The following is a 20,736-nucleotide window of genomic DNA, read 5'->3' as shown; positions in this document are numbered from 1 at the left end:
GTGCTGAGGGCTTTACAGGCTCCTCCGTTTGAAACTATGCATTCTCTGAACATTAAATTACTTTCTTGGAAAAGTATTGTACCTTTTGGTTATTTCTTCTGCTAGAAGAGTTTTTGAGTTATCTGCTCTTTTTTGTGAATATCCTTTTCTGATTTTTCATCAGGATAAGGCAGTGTTACTTCCTGATATTCATCATTTTGTTCAGGTTTTGATTCGTATCAAACCTGTCATTAAGCCAATTTCTCCTCCTTGGAGTCTTAATTTGGTTCTGAAGGCTTTTCAGGCTCTTCTATTTGAGCATATGCTTGCTCTGGACATTATTTACTTTCATGGAAAGTATTGTTCTTTTTGGACACCTCTTCAGCTAGAACAGTTTTTGAATTATCTGTTCTTTCTTGTGAATCTCTTTTTTCTGACTTTTTTTTTTTCATCAGGATGAGGTGGTTTTTGCTGTCCTCATTTCAATTCTTACCTAAAGTTGTAAATTCTAACAAACATTAGGGAGGAATTATTGTTTTCCTAAGACTTCTTTGGTGAGATTCTTACTTTCTTTGGATATGGTAAGAGCTTTTGAAATTCTATGTTGAAGCTATTCAGATTTCAGATAGACTTCTAGTCTATTTTTTATCTTTTCTGGTTTTAGGAAGGTCAAAAGGCTTCTGCCATTTATTTGGCATCTTGCTTAAACTTTTGATTCATCATGCTTATTTGGAGTCGGGTGGATTCCCGCCTCGGAGGATTACGGCTCATTCTACTAGGTAAGTTTCTACTTCCTGGGCTTTTTAAGAATGAAGCTTCTGTTGATCAGATTTGCAAAGCAATGACTTGGTCTTCTTTGCATACTTTTACTATGTTCTACCATTTTGATGTTTTCTCTTCTTTAGAAGCAGTTTTGGTAGAAAAGTACTTCAGGCAGCTGTTTCAGTTTGATTCTTCTGCTTATAATTTCAGGTTTTTTTTTTTTTTCATTATAAAAATTGAAACTTTTTTGATTTGGGTAGTGGATTATTTTTTCAGCGGAATTGGCTGTCTTTATTTTATCCCTCCCTCTCTAGTGACTCTTGCGTGGAAGTTCCACATCTTGGGTATTTGCTATCCCATACGTCACTAGCTCATGGACTCTTGCTAATTACATGAAAGAAAACATAATTTATGTAAGAACTTACCTGATAAATTCATTTCTTTCATATTAGCAAGAGTCCATGAGGCCCACCCTTTTTTGTGGTGGTTATGATTTTTTTGTATAAAGCACAATTATTCCAATTCCTTATTTTTTGATGCTTTCGCTCCTTTCTTATCACCCCACTTCTTGGCTATTCGTTAAACTGAATTGTGGGTGTGGTGAGGGGTGTATTTATAGGCATTTTAAGGTTTGGGAAACTTTGCCCCTCCTGGTAGGAATGTATATCCCATACATCACTAGCTCATGGACTCTTGCTAATATGAAAGAAATGAATTTATCAGGTAAGTTCTTACATAAATTATGTTTTTTCAAAACTGAGCAATGATTGCTTTCCCTTGAATGCCAGTAACATACGTATTTAACCCCTTTTGCTGCTAGTAACACTTACAAAGGTGATTTCACCCACCTGACTGCCAGTAGCATACATAAAGCAATTCTTTTACATTGTTGTGGTTGATAGTAAAAAAAAATATTTATTTTACTTAAAGGGACAATATACACTCATTTCCTTATAACTGCATGTAATAGACACTACTGTAAAAAATAGGATGCACAGATACTGATATCAAAAACCAGTATAAAACTGTTTAAAAACTTACTTAGAAGCTCTCAGTTTAGCTCTGTTGAAAAGGTAGTTGGAAAGCCCACTGCAAGTGGGAAATAAGACACTCCCCCCTCCCCCTTCTTTTGCATATGAAAAGACTCTTTACACAAACAGGAGCAAGCTGGAGAAGGTAGCTGACGGTATTCTCATAAAACTTTGGGCCTTGGTTAGGAGTCTGAAAATCAGAGCAATGTTATTTAAAAATAAGCAAAACTATACATTTAAAAAAAAAAAAAAAAACTTTATGGGCTATATAAATAGATCATCTACAAAACATTTATGCAAAGAAAAATGAGTGTGTAATGTCCCTTTAAAGGCAGATGAGGCTTTCAAAATGTATCTGCCACTTAGGACTTTAAAAAAACTGAACTTTAAAGGGACAGTCTACACCAAAATGTTTCTTATTTAAAAAGATAGATAATCCCTTTATTACCCATTCCCTGTTTTTGCATAACCAACACAGTTATATTAATATACTTTTTACCTCTGTGATTACCTTGTATCTAAGCCTCTGCAGACAGCCTCCTTATCTAAGTGCCTTTGACAGACATGCAGTGTAGTCAATCAGTGAAGACTCCTAAATAACTTCACGGGAGTGAGCACAATGTTATCTATATGACACATGTGAACTAGCACAGTTTAACTGTGAAAAACTTTCAAAATGCTCTGAGCTAGGAGGCGGTTTTCAACTGTTTAGAAATCAGTTTTAGCCTAGCTAGATTTAGCTTTTCAAAAATACCACCAAGGGAACAAAGCAAATTTGATGATAAAAGTGAATTAGAAAGTTGTTTAAAATTGCATGCCCTATCTGAATCATGAAAGTTTAGTTTTGACTTTACTGAATCTTTAAGTGTCCAGTATTTTTGTACTGATTTTACTTGACACCCTAGTCTTGGCAAACCTATAAATGGCTCTGCACTGAAAAGGTTAAACAATTGTAATCTTCCACCATGTTGAATTTAAGATTTTATTGATTATCTTTTTAAGTTTAGATTATTTGGCTAACTATTTTTTCATGTTTTGCTTAGGTTCATTTTCCGGATATTGAAAGAGCGGAATGGCTAAACAAGGTAAATATCTTTTTTTCCCCCCTTAGAAATATGATGCTTGTGAATATTGTTCTGCAAATGTAGCTCAATTCTCCAATGAAAATGTTTACAGACCACATGATTGCATAAGTTACCTTGGATGTGTTAGATTTTTATAAAGCTGTTGCTTTTCTAAATATAATCAGTTTGTAGGTTACTTCTGTGTGTTTTAGTTTATGCAAATCAAATAAAAGTTAATGATACAAATAGAGTATTTCATTTTAAGAGAATTTGCAATTTACTTAAGTTATCAAAGGTACTTTACAGAGCTGTAACCAGCAGTTATATGCAAACAATAGTATAGTGATAAAATATTCTAACACAATAGAGCACTTTTATATCCCTTAGTGATGTAGTCTCCACAATATATTTTTGTTTTTACTTTATTTACATTAATCAGTCTTCACAATGATGTAGAATTTTTACAAAAGCAAATCAAGACAGTTTCCCTTCTGCTAGTTTACATTAAAGGGAAAGTATACACAAATTTTCATTTAACTGCATGTAATAGACTACTATAAAGAAGAATTTGCACAGATACTGATATAAAAATTCAGTATAAAACCCCCAAGGCAGAACATGCAGCATGTCTGCAGAAAGAACAGGACAAATGCAGAAACTGTTACTGCTTTAAAGTGAAGGTAAAGTTTAATCTATTATATTGTTTCCCCTGTAAGTACTCTAAAATTTAATGGGACTTTAATTCATGATTTTTTTCCAATCGTTGTATTTATTTTGTTTTTACCGTTTATTAATCCTTTTCTGAACACTGTTAAAACAACCCGTTTTTTTATGTTTTTTTTCTCAGCCCGGTCACGATTTTTTCTAAGCCAATTGAAACACTGGCCGTCATATTACGTCACCGCATTATTGGACTCTGCGCATGCGTTGCCTTCACTTACTCTCTGTTAAAAGCAAAGCGCGTTCCAGTATATCGCATGCGCAATACAGATTCCCCTTAAAACATTAGCTACGTTGTATTTAGTTACAAACTTGCAACAGTATCTTGGGCTGCAAATTGAATGGATGACGCAGTGTGCGCATGCGCAAATTTTGTTTAGTGATCGAGAACGCGCTTTTGAACTACGTGTAGAGCGGGTGGGACCGCTCTATACGTCAGAGTCTCAGAAAGCAGGAAATTCATGGAGGGCGGAGTAAAGAAGGGAAGAGCACGTAAAAACAAATACTTTTTTTTCCATTTTATATAAATAAACTTAAAAAAAAATATAATATATAAATAATCTAATAATATGCAAAAAAACGGGAAAACTTTACCTTCACTTTAACTTTGCAGCGCTACTCCACATCAGGCTTTTCTCTTCAAATAGAGCTTTGCTCTGGCTGTACTGTGTAAGTTTTCCTTAAAGGGACACTCAGGTCAAATTTTAAACTTTAATGATTCAGATAGAGCATGTAATTTTAAACAACTTTACAATTTACTTCCATTAATTTAACCCTTTGAGTGCTAAGCACTTTCCCACCTGGGTGCTAAGGTGATTGAAGTTTTTTTAAAACATTTTTTTTTTAATTATTTTTTTTAACTTTTATATATTTGTTTTCAGATCCCACTTATCATTTCCAATGGTGGGTCTTGGGGGTCTGTAGCTGCTTAGATGCCTGAGATACAGGCATCTAAGCAGCATGCCCCCTTTCCCTATACTTTGTATTGTTACTTGTTAATAAAGTTGCACAGTGACGTCATCGCGCAAAACGTGATGCCTGTCACTTCATAGGCACGATCGCCGGGGTAGGAGCGGGTGGGAGCCCCCAGATCTCCCTCAATGTGGGAGAGTGCTAGCGACGGCCTTGAGCCGTCGTTGGCACCAGAGTGGGAAACTCTGTGACGGCTCAGAGCCGTCGTTAGCACTCAAGGGGTTAAAAAAAAAATGTGCATAGTCTTTTTATATATACACTTTTCTTTCATGTAATTAACAAGAGTCCATGAGCTAGTGACGTATGGGACATACATTCCTACCAGGAGGGGCAAAGTTTCCCAAACCTTAAAATGCCTATAAATACACCCCTCACCACACCCACAAATCAGTTTTACAAACTTTGCCTCCAAGGGAGGTGGTGAAGTAAATTTGTGCTAGATTCTACGTTGATATGCGCTCCGCAGCAAGTTGGAGCCCGGTTTTCCTCTCAGCGTGCAGTGAATGTCAGAGGGATGTGAAGAGAGTATTGCCTATTGAATGCAGTGATCTCCTTCTACGGGGTCTATTTCATAAGGTTCTCTGTTATCGGTCGTAGAGATTCATCTCTTACCTCCCTTTTCAGATCGACGATATACTCTTATATTTACCATTTCCTCTACTGATTCTCGTTTCAGTACTGGTTTGGCTTTCTACAAACATGTAGATGAGTGTCCTGGGGTAAGTAAGTCTTATTTTCTGTGACACTCTAAGCTATGGTTGGGCACTTTATTTATAAAGTTCTAAATATATGTATTCAAACATTTATTTGCCTTGACTCAGAATGTTCAACTTTCCTTATTTCCAGACAGTCAGTTTCATATTTGGGATTATGCATTGAATTATCATATTTTTTCTTACCTCAAAAATTTGACTTTTTTCCCTGTGGGCTGTTAGGCTCGCGGGGGCTGAAAATGCTTCATTTTATTGCGTCATTCTTGGCGCGGACTTTTTTGGCGCAAAAATTTCTTTTCCGTTTCCGGCGTCATACGTGTCGCCGGAAGTTGCGTCATTTTTTGACGTTATTTTGCGTCAAAGATGTCGGCGTTCCGGATGTGGCGTCATTTTTGGCGCCAAAAGCATTTAGGCGCCAAATAATGTGGGCGTCTTTTTTGGCGCTAAAAAATATGGGCGTCATTTTTGTCTCCACATTATTTAAGTCTCATTATTTATTGCTTCTGGTTGCTAGAAGCTTGTTCACTGGCATTTTTTTTCCATTCCTGAAACTGTCATTTAAGGAATTTGATCAATTTTGCTTTATATGTTGTTTTTTTCTTTTACATATTGCAAGATGTTCCACGTTGCAACTGAGTCAGAAGATACTACAGGAAAATCACTGCACAGTGCTGGAGCTACCAAGCTAAGTCTGCTATAAACTTTTGGTATCTGTTTTCTCCAGCTGTTATTTGTATTGCATGTCATGTCAAACTTATTAATGCAGATAAAATTTCCTTTAGTACTGTTACATTACCTGTTGCTGTCCGTCAACATCTAATTTTCAGAGTGTTCCTGATAACATAAGAGATTTTATTTTTTAAATCCATTAAGAAGGCTATGTCTGTTATTTCTCCTTCTAGTATACATAAAAGTCTTTTAAAACTTCTCTTTTTTTCAGATGAATTTTTAAATGAACATCATCATTCTGATACTGATTATGGTTCTTCTGGTTCAGAGGTTTCTGTCTCAGAGGTTGATGCTGATAAATCTTTGTATTTGTTCAAGATGGAATTTATTCGTTCTTTTCTTAAAGAAGTGTTATTTGCATTAGAAATAGAGGATTCTGGTCCTCTTGATACTAAATGTAAACGTTTAAATAAGGTTTTTAAATCTCCTGTAGTTATTCCAGAAGTGTTTTATCTCCCTGATGCTATTTCTGTAGTAATTTCCAGGGAATGGAATAATTTGGGTAATTTATTTACTCCTTCTAGACGTTTAAGCAAATTATATCCTGTGCCATCTGACAGATTAGAGTTTTTTGGGACAAAAATCCCTAAGGTTATGGGGCTGTCTCTACTCCTGCTAATGTACTACTATTCCTATGGCAGATAGTACTTCATTTAAGGATCCTTTAGATAGGAAAATTGAATCTTTTCTAAGAAAAGCTTACTTATGTTCAGGTAATCTTCTTAGACCTGCTATATTTTTAGCGGATGTTGCTGCAGCTTCAACTTTTTGGTTAGAAGCTTTAGCGCAACAAGTAACAGATCATAATTTTATAGCATTATTATTATTCTATAACATGCTAATAATTTTATTGGTGATACCATCTTTTGATATCATTAGAGTTGATGTCAGGTATATGTCTCTAGCTATTTTAGCTAGAAAAGCTTTATGGATTAAACTTGGAATACTGACATGTCTTCTAAGTCAACTTTGCTTTCCCTTTCTTTCCAGGGTAAATAATCATTTCGTTCCTTTCCTCACAACAAGGAACAAAAGCCTGATCCTTCATCCTCAGGAGCGGTATCAGTTTGGAAACTATTTCCAGTTTGGAATATATCCAAGCCTTATAGAAACCTATAGCTAGCTCCTAAGTACCTATGAAGGTGCGGCCCTTATTCCAGCTCAGCTGGTATGGGGCAGATTACGTTTTCTTCAAAGAAATTTGGATCAATTCCGTTCTTAATCTCTGGTTTCAGAAACATTGTTTCAGAAAGGTACAGAATTGGCTTCAAGTTAAGGCCTCCTGCTAAGAGATTCTTTTCTTTCCCGTGTCCCAGTTGACACAGCAAGGCTCAGCATTTCTGAAATGTGTTTCAGATCTAGAGTTGGCTGGAGTATTTATGCCAGTTCCAGTTCTGGAACAGGGGCTGGGGTTTTATTTTATCTCTTCATTGTACCAAAGAAGGTCAATTCCTTCAGACCAGTTCTGGATCTATCATTATTGAATCGTTATGTTAGGATACCAACATTCAAGATGGTTACTGTAGGACTATCCTGCCTTTTGTTTAGCAAGGGCATTATATGTCTACAATAGATTTACAGGATGTGTATCTGCATATTCCGATTCATCCAGATCACTTTTAGTGTCTGAGATTCTCTTTTTAGACAAGCATTACCAGTTTTGTGGCTCTACTGTTTGGCCTAGCCTCAGTTCCAAGAATTTTTTTCAAAGGTTCTCGGTGCCCTTCTTTCTGTAATCAGAGAATAGGGTTTTGGTATTTCCTTATTTGGACGATATCTTGGTACTTGCTCAGTCTTCTCATTTTCGAAGAATCTCATACGAATCGACTTGTGTTGTTTTTTCAAGTTCATGGTTGGAGGATCAATTTACCAATCGGTTCATTGATTCCTCAGACAAGGGTAACCTTTTTAGGTTTCTAGATAAATTCAGTGTCTATGACTCTGTCCTTGTCAGACAAGAGAAGTTTAACATTGATATCAGCTTGTCAAAACCTTCAGTCACAATCATTCCCTTTGGTAGCCTTATGCATGGAAATGTTGGGTCTTAGGACTGCCGCATCAGATGCGATCTCCTTTGCTCGTTTTCACATGCGACCTCTTCAGCTCTGTATGCTGAACCAATGGTGCAGGGATTACTCAAAGATATCTCAATTAATATCTTTAAACCGATTTTACGACACTCTCTGACATGGTGGACAGATCACCATCGTTTAGTTCAGGGGGCTTCTTTGTTCTTCCGACCTGGACTATAATCTCAACAGATACAAGTCTTACAGGTTGGGGAGCTGTGTGGGGGTATCTGACGGCACAAGGGGTTTGGGAATCTCAGGAGGTGAGATTTCCGATCAATATTTTGGAACTCCGTGCAATTTTCAGAGCTCTTCAGTCTTGGCCTCTTCTGAGGAGAGAGTTGTTCATTGTTTTCAGATAAGACAATGTCACAACTGTGGCATACATCAATCATCAAGGAGGGACTCACAGTCCTCTGGCTATGAAAGAAGTATCTCGAATTTTGGTTTGGGCGGAATCCAGCTCCTGTCTAATCTCTGCGGTTTATATCCCAGGTATGGACAATTGGAAAGCGGATTATCTCAGTCGCCAAACGTTGCATCCGGGCGAATGGTCTCTTCACCCAGAGGTATTTCTTCAGATTGTTCAAATGTGGGAACTTCCAGAAATAGATCTGATGGCTTCTCATCTAAACAAGAAACTTCCCAGGTATCTGTCCAGATCCCGGGATCCTCAGGCGGAGGCAGTGGATGCATTTTCACTTCCTTGGAAGTATCATCCTGCCTATATCTTCCGCCTCTAGTTCTTCTTCCAAGAGTAATCTCCAAGATTCTGAAGGAATGCTCGTTTGTTCTGCTGGTAGCTCCGGCATGGCCTCACAGGTTTTGGTATGCGGAACTTGTCCGGATGGCCTCTTGCCAACCGTGGACTCTTCCGTTAAGACCAGACCTTTTGTCTCAAGGTCCTTTTTTCCATCAGGATCTGAAATCCTTAAATTTAAAGGTATGGAGATTGAACGCTTGATTCTTGGTCAAAGAGGTTTCTCTGACTCTGTGATTAATACTATGTTACAGGCTCGTAAATCTGTATCCAGAGAGATATATTATAGAGTCTGGAAGACTTATATTTCTTGGTGTCTTTCTCATCATTTTTCTTGGCATTCTTTTAGAATACCGAGAATATTACAATTTCTTCAGGATGGTTTAGATAAGGGTTTGTCCGCAAGTTCCTTGAAAGGTCAAATCTCTGCTCTTTCTGTTCTTTTTCACAGAAAGATTGCTATTCTTCCTGATATTCATTGTTTTGTACAAGCTTTGGTTCGTATAAAGCCTGTCATTAAGTCAATTTCTCCTCCTTGGAGTTTGAATTTGGTTCTGGGGGCTCTTCAAGCTCCTCCATTTGAACCTATGCATTCATTGGATATTAAATTACTTTCTTGGAAAGTTTTGTTCCTTTTAGCCATCTCTTCTGCCAGAAGAGTTTCTGAATTATCTGCTCTTTCTTGTGAGTCTCCTTTTCTGATTCTTCATCAGGATAAGGCGGTGTTGCGAACTTCTTTTGAATTTTTACCTAAAGTTGTGAATTCCAACAACATTAGTAGAGAAATTGTGGTTCCTTCATTATGTCCTAATCCTAAGAATTCTAAGGAGAAATCGTTGCATTCTTTGGATGTTGTTAGAGCTTTGAAATATTATGTTGAAGCTACGAAATCTTTCTGTAAGACTTCTAGTCTCTTTGTTATCTTTTCCGGTTCTAGGAAAGGCCAGAAAGCTTCTGCCATTTCTTTGGCATCTTGGTTGAAATCTTTAATTCATCTTGCCTATGTTGAGTCGGGTAAAATTCCGCCTCAGAGAATTACAGCTCATTCTACTAGGTCAGTATCTACTTCCTGGGCGTTTAGGAATGAAGCTTCGGTTGACCAGATCTGCAAAGCAGCAACTTGGTCCTCTTTGCATACTTTTACTAAATTCTACCATTTTGATGTATTTTCTTCTTCTGAAGCAGTTTTTGGTAGAAAAGTTCTTCAGGCAGCGGTTTCAGTTTGAATCTTCTGCTTATGTTTTTTGTTAAACTTTATTTTGGGTGTGGATTATTTTCAGCAGGAATTGGCTGTCTTTATTTTTTCCCTCCCTCTCTAGTGACTCTTGTGTGGAAAGATCCACATCTTGGGTAGTCATTATCCCATACGTCACTAGCTCATGGACTCTTGTTAATTACATGAAAGAAAACATAATTTATGTAAGAACTTACCTGATAAATTCATTTCTTTCATATTAACAAGAGTCCATGAGGCCCACCCTTTTTTGTGGTGGTTATGATTTTTTTGTATAAAGCACAATTATTCCAATTCCTTATTTTATATGCTTCGCACTTTTTTTCTTATCACCCCACTTCTTGGCTATTCGTTAAACTGATTTGTGGGTGTGGTGAGGGGTGTATTTATAGGCATTTTAAGGTTTGGGAAACTTTGCCCCTCCTGGTAGGAATGTATGTCCCATACGTCACTAGCTCATGGACTCTTGTTAATATGAAAGAAATGAATTTATCAGGTAAGTTCTTACATAAATTATGTTTTTGAGTCACCAGCTCCTACTGAGCATGTGCAAGAATTCACAAAATATATGTATATGCATTTGTGATTGACTGATGGCTGTCACATGGTACAGGGGGAGTGGAAATATACATAACTTTTGAGATTTGCTAGAAAAAAAATCTACTACTCATTTGAAGTGCTATTGCATTGTCTTGTTGTTATCATGCATTTGTTGATTATGCAAATCTACTGTATTTACTGGTCCTTTAACACAGCACATCAACTGCAAAGTGATATATGAAGTGAAAAGTCAAATATGCAGCATTTACTGGCTCTCAGCCCCCTAACTTTTCCCAGTCCACAAAGCTGCTTTTTCTAAATAACATTCTTATGAGCAATGCATCTTTTTTATTACTACATTTCTATGTTGGACCAAGAGAGAATGTCTGCGGCTAATTTGCAATCCAATTTTCAACTGCTGCACTATATTATAAAACTTTTTACAATTGCTTTATTCTCCAGTTAATCAGCACATTGCAACTGAACTGATGCTTTAGTGTAACTGTCTAATTTTAATATTGAATTTTATTTAAAAATAACCTGCACATTATTTTCCCATAAATAAATCTCATTGCAGCAAGAGAAAAAAGTTCTGCCTCTGGGTATAAAACCTTTTAAAAACTTACTTAGAAGCTCCCAATTTAGCCCTGTTGGTGAGGTTAGGCTGGGACACACACTGAAAGGGATTGAGAGCAGACAACCCCCCTCCCCTGCATATGAAAAGACCCATTATACAAACAGAATCAGTCTGAAGTTTGCTACATCTAAAACTTTGGGGCTTAGTTAGGAGTCTGAAAATCAGCACAATGTTATTTAAAAATAAGCAAAATTGTACATTTTTACAAAAACACCCCAGATGATCTGTATAAATGGATCATCTAAAAAAGATTTATGCAAAGAAAAATCTATTGTACAATGTCCCTTTTAATGTCGTCTTTGTTTTTGTGTGTGTGTTTAAAAAAAAAATGTATTTATAATTTAAAAAATGCTGTAAGCATTGGTCACTTAGTTTGTTTTTTTTCTTCCTACTTCAGACGGTAAAGCATATGTGGCCCTACATCTGCCAGTTCATAGAGAAATTGTTCAGAGAGACTATTGAGCCAGCTGTCAGAGGGGCCAATACCCACCTAAGCACCTTCAGTTTTACCAAGATTGATATGGGCTCACAGGTATGTGTTACAAAAAAAACGTGTTTGTATTTTCACCCTGTGTCTGACACTATGACCCCCTGACATAAATAAGAAATAAAGTAATCAATTTTTTTTGTATAAACCTTTATTTATTTTTTAAACTAAATTTTAAAGCTTTGTTTCTTGCTCCTTCTTCTAAATAAGAGAATTTCAAAATGTGTTTAGTCTTTTCTACAAACCCAGGACCAGGGAACCAAAGACACCTTTAAAAACTGAACCTCAAACAACTTTTAGGGACAACCAGGGTCGGCTCCAAGGGGGGGCATTGGGGGGCAATGCCCACCCAAATGGAATGCTGTGCCCCCTCAAAACACAGGATTTTTTTTAAATTATTTTTTTACTAAAAAAAATATATTTTTTTTGCCCCGCAACTTTTCTGGGGGCGGGGCTTGTGCGAGATTATGAGTTTTGCGTTAGAGGGTATGCGGTGCTAACGAGCAGTTTTCTCTCACCGCTCACTTACATGCAACACTGGTATTACGAGTTTTCAGAAACCCGTCGTTAAAAGACAAAAAGTGAGCGTAGAGCTAAATTTTGCTCCAAATCTCACTTCAATACCAGCGCTGCTTAAAGGGACAGTTCACCCAAAAACTTTCTCCCCTTTAAATTATTCCCAATGATCCTTTTTACCTGCTAGAGTGTATTAAATTGGTTGCAAGTAGCTCCTTTACTCATATTTCAGCATTTGAAATAGCTGATTTAACTTATGGTTTCCCAACCTATACTGAAAGTTTTGATACTGGCGTATACGCTATTGACAAGCCTAAGTAAACACAGCCAGCAGAAGAGATTACACCCTCAGTGGGGGGCATGATAGTTAAGTAATAAAATGATAATTTTCCATTGTTCTCTCTATGTATTGAGCTTTGGTGTTCCAGACAAATATAAGATAAAGAAGCAAGTCTGTGTACATGAAAGTGATAACCTATCTATCTGATATTACCTGAAGCTCAACCTATTGTAATAGGCTGTGGTTTCAAAGCACAAAACCAGCTACTTCATATACACAAATAAACCCGAAAAACATAATTTATGTAAGAACTTACCTGATAAATTCATTTCTTTCATATTAGCAAGAGTCCATGAGCTAGTGACGTATGGGATATACATTCCTACCAGGAGGGGCAAAGTTTCCCAAACCTTAAAATGCCTATAAATACACCCCTCACCACACCCACAATTCAGTTTAACGAATAGCCAAGAAGTGGGGTGATAAGAAAAAAGTGCGAAAGCATATAAAATAAGGAATTGGAATAATTGTGCTTTATACAAAAAAAATCATAACCACCACAAAAAAGGGCGGGCCTCATGGACTCTTGCTAATATGAAAGAAATGAATTTATCAGGTAAGTTCTTACATAAATTATGTTTTCTTTCATGTAATTAGCAAGAGTCCATGAGCTAGTGACGTATGGGATAATGACTACCCAAGATGTGGATCTTTCCACGCAAGAGTCACTAGAGAGGGAGGGATAAAATAAAGACAGCCAATTCCTGCTGAAAATAATCCACACCCAAAATAAAGTTTAATGAAAAACATAAACAGAAGATTCAAACTGAAACCGCTGCCTGAAGTACTTTTCTACCAAAAACTGCTTCAGAAGAAGAAAATACATAAAAATGGTAGAATTTAGTAAAAGTATGCAAAGAGGACCAAGTTGCTGCTTTGCAAATCTGATCAACCGAAGCTTCATTCCTAAACGCCCAGGAAGTAGAAACTGACCTAGTAGAATGAGCTGTAATCCTTTGAGGCGGAGTTTTACCCGACTCGACATAGGCATGATGACTTAAAGATTTCAACCAAGATGCCAAAGAAATGGCAGAAGCTTTCTGGCCTTTTCTAGAACCGGAAAAGATAACAAATAGACTAGAAGTCTTTCGGAAAGACTTAGTAGCTTCAACATAATATTTCAAAGCTCTAACAACATCCAAAGAATGCAACGATTTCTCCTTAGAATTCTTAGGATTAGGACATAATGAAGGAACCACAATTTCTCTACTAATGTTGTTGGAATTCACAACTTTAGGTAAAAATTCAAAAGAAGTTCGCAACACCGCCTTATCCTGATGAAAAATCAGAAAAGGAGACTCACAAGAAAGAGCAGATAATTCAGAGACTCTTCTGGCAGAAGAGATCGCCAAAAGGAACAGAACTTTTCCAAGAAAGTAATTTAATGTCCAATGAATGCATAGGTTCAAACGGAGGAGCTTGAAGAGCCCCCAGAACCAAATTCAAACTCCAAGGAGGAGAAATTGACTTAATGACAGGTTTTATACGAACCAAAGCTTGTACAAAACAATGAATATCAGGAAGATTAGCAATCTTTCTGTGAAAAAGAACAGAAAGAGCAGAGATTTGTCCTTTCAAAGAACTTGCGGATAAACCTTTATCTAAACCATCCTGAAGAAACTGTAAAATTCTTGGAATTCTAAAAGAATGCCAAGAAAAATGATGAGAAAGACACCAAGAAATATAAGTCTTCCAGACTCTATAATATATCTCTCTGGATACAGATTTACGAGCCTGTAACATAGTAGTAATCACAGAGTCAGAGAAACCTCTTTGACCAAGAATCAAGCGTTCAATCTCCATACCTTTAAATTTAAGGATTTGAGATCCTGATGGAAAAAAGGACCTTGCGACAGAAGGTGTGGTCTTAGCGGAAGAGTCCACGGATGGCAAGAGGCCATCCGGACAAGATCCGCATACCAAAACCTGTGAGGCCATGCCGGAGCTATCAGCAGAACAAACGAGCATTCCTTCAGAATCTTGGAGATTACTCTTGGAAGAAGAACTAGAGGCGGAAAGATATAGGCAGGATGATACTTCCAAGGAAGTGATAATGCATCCACTGCTTCCGCCTGAGGATCCCGGGATCTGGACAGATACCTGGGAAGTTTCTTGTTTAGATGAGACGCCATCAGATCTATTTCTGGAAGCTCCCACATTTGAACAATCTGAAGAAAAACCTCTGGGTGAAGAGATCATTCGCCGGATGCAATGTTTGGCGACTGAGATAATCCGCTTCCCAATTGTCTATACCTGGGATATGAACCGCAGAGATTAGACAGGAGCTGGATTCCGCCCAAACCAAAATTCGAGATACTTCTTTCATAGCCAGAGGACTGTGAGTCCCTCCTTGATGATTGATGTATGCCACAGTTGTGACATTGTCTGTCTGAAAACAAATGAACGATTCTCTCTTCAGAAGAGGCCAAGACTGAAGAGCTCTGAAAATTGCACGGAGTTCCAAAATATTGATCGGTAATCTCACCTCTTGAGATTCCCAAACTCCTTGTGCCGTCAGAGATCCCCACACAGCTCCCCAACCCGTGAGACTTGCATCTGTTGAAATTACAGTCCAGGTCGGAAGCACAAAAGAAGCCCCCTGAATTAAACGATGGTGATCTGTCCACCACGTTAGAGAGTGTCGTACAATCGGTTTTAAAGATATTAATTGAGATATCTTTGTGTAATCCCTGCACCATTGATTCAGCATACAGAGCTGAAGAGGTCGCATGTGAAAACGAGCAAAGGGGATCGCGTCCGATGCAGCAGTCATAAGACCTAGAATTTCCATGCATAAGGCTACCGAAGGGAATGATTGTGACTGAAGGTTTCGACAAGCTGAAATCAATTTTAGACGTCTCTTGTCTGTCAAAGACAGAGTCATGGACACTGAATCTATCTGGAAACCCAGAAAGGTTACCCTTGTCTGAGGAATCAATGAACTTTTTAGTGAATTGATCCTCCAACCATGATCTTGAAGAAACAACACAAGTCGATTCGTATGAGATTCTGCTAAATGTAAAGACTGAACAAGTACCAAGATATCGTCCAAATAAGGAAATACCACAATACCCTGTTCTCTGATTACAGACAGAAGGGCACCGAGAACCTTTGTAAAAATTCTTGGAGCTGTAGCTAGGCCAAACGGCAGAGCCACAAACTGGTAATGCTTGTCCAGAAAAGAGAATCTCAGGAACTGATAATGATCTGGATGAATCGGAATATGCAGATATGCATCCTGTAAATCTATTGTGGACATATAATGCCCTTGCTGAACAAAAGGCAAGATAGTCCTTACAGTTACCATTTTGAACGTTGGTATCCTTACATAACGATTCAATATTTTTAGATCCAGAACTGGTCTGAAGGAATTCTCCTTCTTTGGTACAATGAAGAGATTTGAATAAAACCCCATCCCCTGTTCCAGAACTGGAACTGGCATAATTACTCCAGCCAACTCTAGATCTGAAACACAATTCAGAAATGCTTGAGCTTTCACTGGATTTACTGGGACACGGGAAAGAAAAAATCTCTTTGCAGGAGGTCTCATCTTGAAACCAATTCTGTACCCTTCTGAAACAATGTTCTGAATCCAAAGATTGTGAACAGAATTGATCCAAATTTCTTTGAAAAAACGTAACCTGCCCCCTACCAGCTGAGCTGGAATGAGGGCCACACCTTCATGTGGACTTAGAAGCTGGCTTTGCTTTTCTAGAAGGCTTGGATTTATTCCAGACTGGAGATGGTTTCCAAACTGAAACTGCTCCTGAGGATGAAGGATCAGGCTTTTGTTCTTTGTTGAAACGAAAGGAACGAAAACGATTATTAGCCCTGTTTTTACCCTTAGATTTTTTATCCTGTGGTAAAAAAGTTCCTTTCCCACCAGTAACAGTTGAGATAATAGAATCCAACTGAGAACCAAATAATTTGTTACCCTGGAAAGAAATGGAAAGTAGAGTTGATTTAGAAGCCATATCAGCATTCCAAGTTTTAAGCCATAAAGCTCTTCTAGCTAAAATAGCTAGAGACATAAACCTGACATCAACTCTGATAATATCAAAAATGGCATCACAGATAAAATTATTAGCATGTTGAAGAAGAATAATAATATTATGAGAATCATGATCTGTTACTTGTTGCGCTAAAGTTTCCAACCAAAAAGTTGAAGCTGCAGCAACATCAGCCAATGATATAGCAGGTCTAAGAAGATTACCTGAACACAGATAAGCTTTTCTTAGAAAGGATTCAATTTTCCTATCTAAAGGATCCTTAAACGAAGTACCATCTGACGTAGGTATAGTAGTACGTTTAGCAAGGGTAGAAATAGCCCCATCAACTCTAGGGATTTTGTCCCAAAATTCTAATCTGTCAGACGGCACAGGATATAATTGCTTAAAATGTTTAGAAGGAGTAAATGAATTACCCAATTTATCCCATTCTCTGGAAATTACTTCAGAAATAGCACTAGGAACAGGAAAAACTTCTGGAATAACCACAGGAGATTTAAAGACCTTATCTAAACGTTTAGAATTAGTATCAAGAGGACCAGAATCCTCAATTTCTAAAGCAATTAGTACTTCTTTAAGTAAAGAACGAATAAATTCCATTTTAAATAAATATGAAGATTTATCAGCATCAATCTCTGAAACAGAATCCTCTGAACCAGAAGAGTCATCAGAATCAGAATGATGATGTTCATTTAAAAATTCATCTGTATAAAGAGAAGTTTTAAAAGATTTTTTATGTTTATTAGAAGGAGGAATAACAGACATAGCCTTCTTGATGGATTCAGAAACAAAATCTCTTATGTTATCAGGAACATTCTGAACATTAGATGTTGATGGAACTGCAACAGGTAATGGTACATTACTAAAGGAAATATTATCTGCATTAACAAGTTTGTCATGACAATTAATACAAACAACAGCTGGAGGAATAGCTACCAAAAGTTTACAGCAGATACACTTAGCTTTGGTAGTTCCAGCACCAGACAGCGATTTTCCTGAAGTATCTTCTGACTCAGATGCAACGTGAGACATCTTGCAATATGTAAGAGAAAAAACAACATATAAAGCAAAATTGATCAAATTCCTTAAATGACAGTTTCAGGAATGGGAAAAAATGCCAATGAACAAGCTTCTAGCAACCAGAAGCAAAGAAAAATGAGACTTAAATAATGTGGAGACAAAAGCGACGCCCATATTTTTTAGCGCCAAATAAGACGCCCACATTATTTGGCGCCTAAATGCTTTTTGGCGCCAAAAATGACGCCACATCCGGAACGCCGACATCTTTGGCGCAAAAGAACGTAAAAAATGACGCAACTTCCGGCGACACGTATGACGCCGGAAACAGAAAAGATTTTTTGCGCCAAAAAAGTCTGCGCCAAGAATGACGCAATAAAATGAAGCATTTTCAGCCCCCGCGAGCCTAACAGCCCACAGGGAAAAAAAGTCAAATTTTTAAGGTAAGAAAAATAATTGATTCAAGTGCATTATCCCAAATATGAAACTGACTGTCTGAAAATAAGGAATGTTGAACATCCTGAGTCAAGGCAAATAAATGTTTGAATACATATATTTAGAACTTTATAAACAAAGTGCCCAACCATAGCTTAGAGTGTCACAGAAAATAAGACTTACTTACCCCAGGACACTCATCTACATGTTTGTAGAAAGCCAAACCAGTACTGAAACGAGAATCAGCAGAGGTAATGGTATATAAGAGTATATCGTCGATCTGAAAAGGGAGGTAAGAGATGAATCTCTACGACCGATAACAGAGAACCTATGAAATAGACCCCGTAGAAGGAGATCACTGCATTCAAAATAGGCAATACTCTCCTCACATCCCTCTGACATTCACTGCACGCTGAGAGGAAAACCGGGCTCCAACCTGCTGCGGAGCGCATATCAACGTAGAATCTAGCACAAACTTACTTCACCACCTCCATAGGAGGCAAAGTTTGTAAAACTGAATTGTGGGTGTGGTGAGGGGTGTATTTATAGGCATTTTAAGGTTTGGGAACTTTGCCCCTCCTGGTAGGAATGTATATCCCATACGTCACTAGCTCATGGACTCTTGCTAATTACATGAAAGAAATGCAATTTCTCAAATATTTTATACTCTGCAGTTGGTATAACAAGTCATTTAAAATACATTTATGGAAAAAGTTTTTTACAGTGTACTGTCCCTTTAAGTCAGCGGTGAGCTGGTGTAACGTGCTTGTGCACAATTTCCCCATAGGAATCAACGGGGTGAGCCGGCTGAAAAAAAGCAGCGTATAACTCACTAACGCAGCCCCATTGATTCCCCATTGATTCCTATGGGGAAATAAAATTTCTTTCATGTAATTAGCAAGAGTCCATGAGCTAGTGACGTATGGGATATACATTCCTACCAGGAGGGGCAAAGTTTCCCAAACCTTAAAATGCCTATAAATACACCCATCACCACACCCACAAATCAGTTTTACAAACTTTGCCTCCTATGGAGGTGGTGAAGTAAGTTTGTGCTAGATTCTACGTTGATATGCGCTCCGCAGCAGGTTGGAGCCCGGTTTTCCTCTCAGCGTGCAGTGAATGTCCGAGGGATGTGAGGAGAGTATTGCCTATTTGAATGCAATGATCTCCTTCTACGGGGTCTATTTCATAGGTTCTCTGTTATCGGTCGTAGAGATTAATCTCTTACCTCCCTTTTCAGATCGACGATATACTCTTATATATATATATATATATATATATATATATATATATATACCATTACCTCTGCTGATTTTCGTTTCAGTACTGGTTTGGCTTTCTACAAACATGTAGATGAGTGTCCTGGGGTAAGTAAGTCTTATTTTCTGTGACACTCTAAGCTATGGTTGGGCACTTTTTTTATAAAGTTCTAAATATATATATTCAAACATTTATTTGCCTTGACTCAGGATGTTCAACATTCCTTATTTTCAGACAGTCAGTTTCATATTTGGGATAATGTATTTGAATCAATCATTTTTTCTTACCTTAAAAAATTTGACTTTTTCCCTGTGGGCTGTTAGGCTCGCGGGGGCTGAAAATGCTTCATTTTATTGCGTCATTCTTGGCGCAGACTTTTTTGGCGCAAAATTTTTTTCTGTTTCCGGCGTCATACGTGTCGCCGAAAGTTGCGTCATTTTTGACGTTCTTTTGCGTCAAAAGTGTCGGCGTTCCGGATGTGGCGTCATTTTCGGCGCCAAAAGCATTTAGGCGTCAAATAATGTGGGCGTCTTATTTGGCGCTAAAAAAATATGGGCGTCACTTTTGTCTCCACATTATTTAAGTCTCATTATTTATTGCTTCTGGTTGCTAGAAGCTTGTTCACTGGCATTTTTTTCCCATTCCTGAAACTGTCATTTAAGGAATTTGATCAATTTTGCTTTATATGTTGTTTTTTCTATTACATATCGCAAGATGTTCCACGTTGCAACTGAGTCAGAAGATACTTCAGGAAAATCGCTGCCCGGTGCTGGAGCTACCAAAGCTAAGTGTATCACTTTTGGTATCTGTTCCTTCAGCTGTTGTTTGTATTAAATGTTATGACAAACTTGTTAATGCAGATAAAATTTCCTTTAGTACTGTTACATTACCTGTTGCTGTTCCGTCAACATCTAATACTCAGAGTGTTCCTGATAACATAAGAGATTTTGTTTCTAAATCCATTAAGAAGGCTATGTCTGTTATTCCTCCTTCTAGTAAACGTAAAAGGTCTTTTAAAACTTCTCATTTTTCAGATGAATTTTTAAATGAACATCATCATTCTGATTCTGATAATGGTTCCTCTGGTTCAGAGGATTCTGTCTCAGAGGTTGATGCTGATAAATCTTTGTATTTGTTAAAGATGGAATTTATTCGTTCTTTATTTAAAGAAGTATTAATTGCATTAGAAATAGAGGATTCTGGTCCTCTTGATACTAAAACTAAATGTTTAAATAAGGTTTTTAAATCTCCTGTAGTTATTCCAGAAGTGTTTCCTGTCCCTGATGCTATTTCTGAAGTAATTTCCAGGGAATGGAATAATTTGGGTAATTCATTTACTCCTTTTAAAACGTTTTAAGCAATTATATCCTGTGCCATCTGACAGATTAGAGTTTGGGACAAAATCCCTAAGGTTAATGGGGCTGTCTCTACTCCTGCTATATTTTTAGCGGATGTTGCTGC

General features: G+C 37.5%; 1 protein-coding gene across 3 annotated transcripts in view; it reads left to right on the top strand.

Moving 5' to 3' along the window:
* The window catches only part of ESYT2 (extended synaptotagmin 2), a 581,700-nt gene that overhangs the window by 176,653 nt on the left and 384,311 nt on the right, over positions 1-20,736 (top strand). For all 3 annotated transcript variants that reach the window (XM_053713830.1, XM_053713829.1, XM_053713828.1), the window contains exons 2-3: positions 2,816-2,857; positions 11,608-11,742. In XM_053713830.1, the coding sequence (XP_053569805.1) occupies positions 2,816-2,857; positions 11,608-11,742 (177 nt within the window). The remainder of the gene's footprint in view (positions 1-2,815; positions 2,858-11,607; positions 11,743-20,736) is intronic.

The sequence above is a fragment of the Bombina bombina genome, chromosome 5 (genome assembly GCF_027579735.1).
Source record: "Bombina bombina isolate aBomBom1 chromosome 5, aBomBom1.pri, whole genome shotgun sequence".
NCBI classification, from domain to species: domain Eukaryota; kingdom Metazoa; phylum Chordata; class Amphibia; order Anura; family Bombinatoridae; genus Bombina; species Bombina bombina.
The sequence above is the reverse complement of the archived record's forward strand: the minus strand, read 5'-3'. Positions and strand labels throughout refer to the sequence as shown.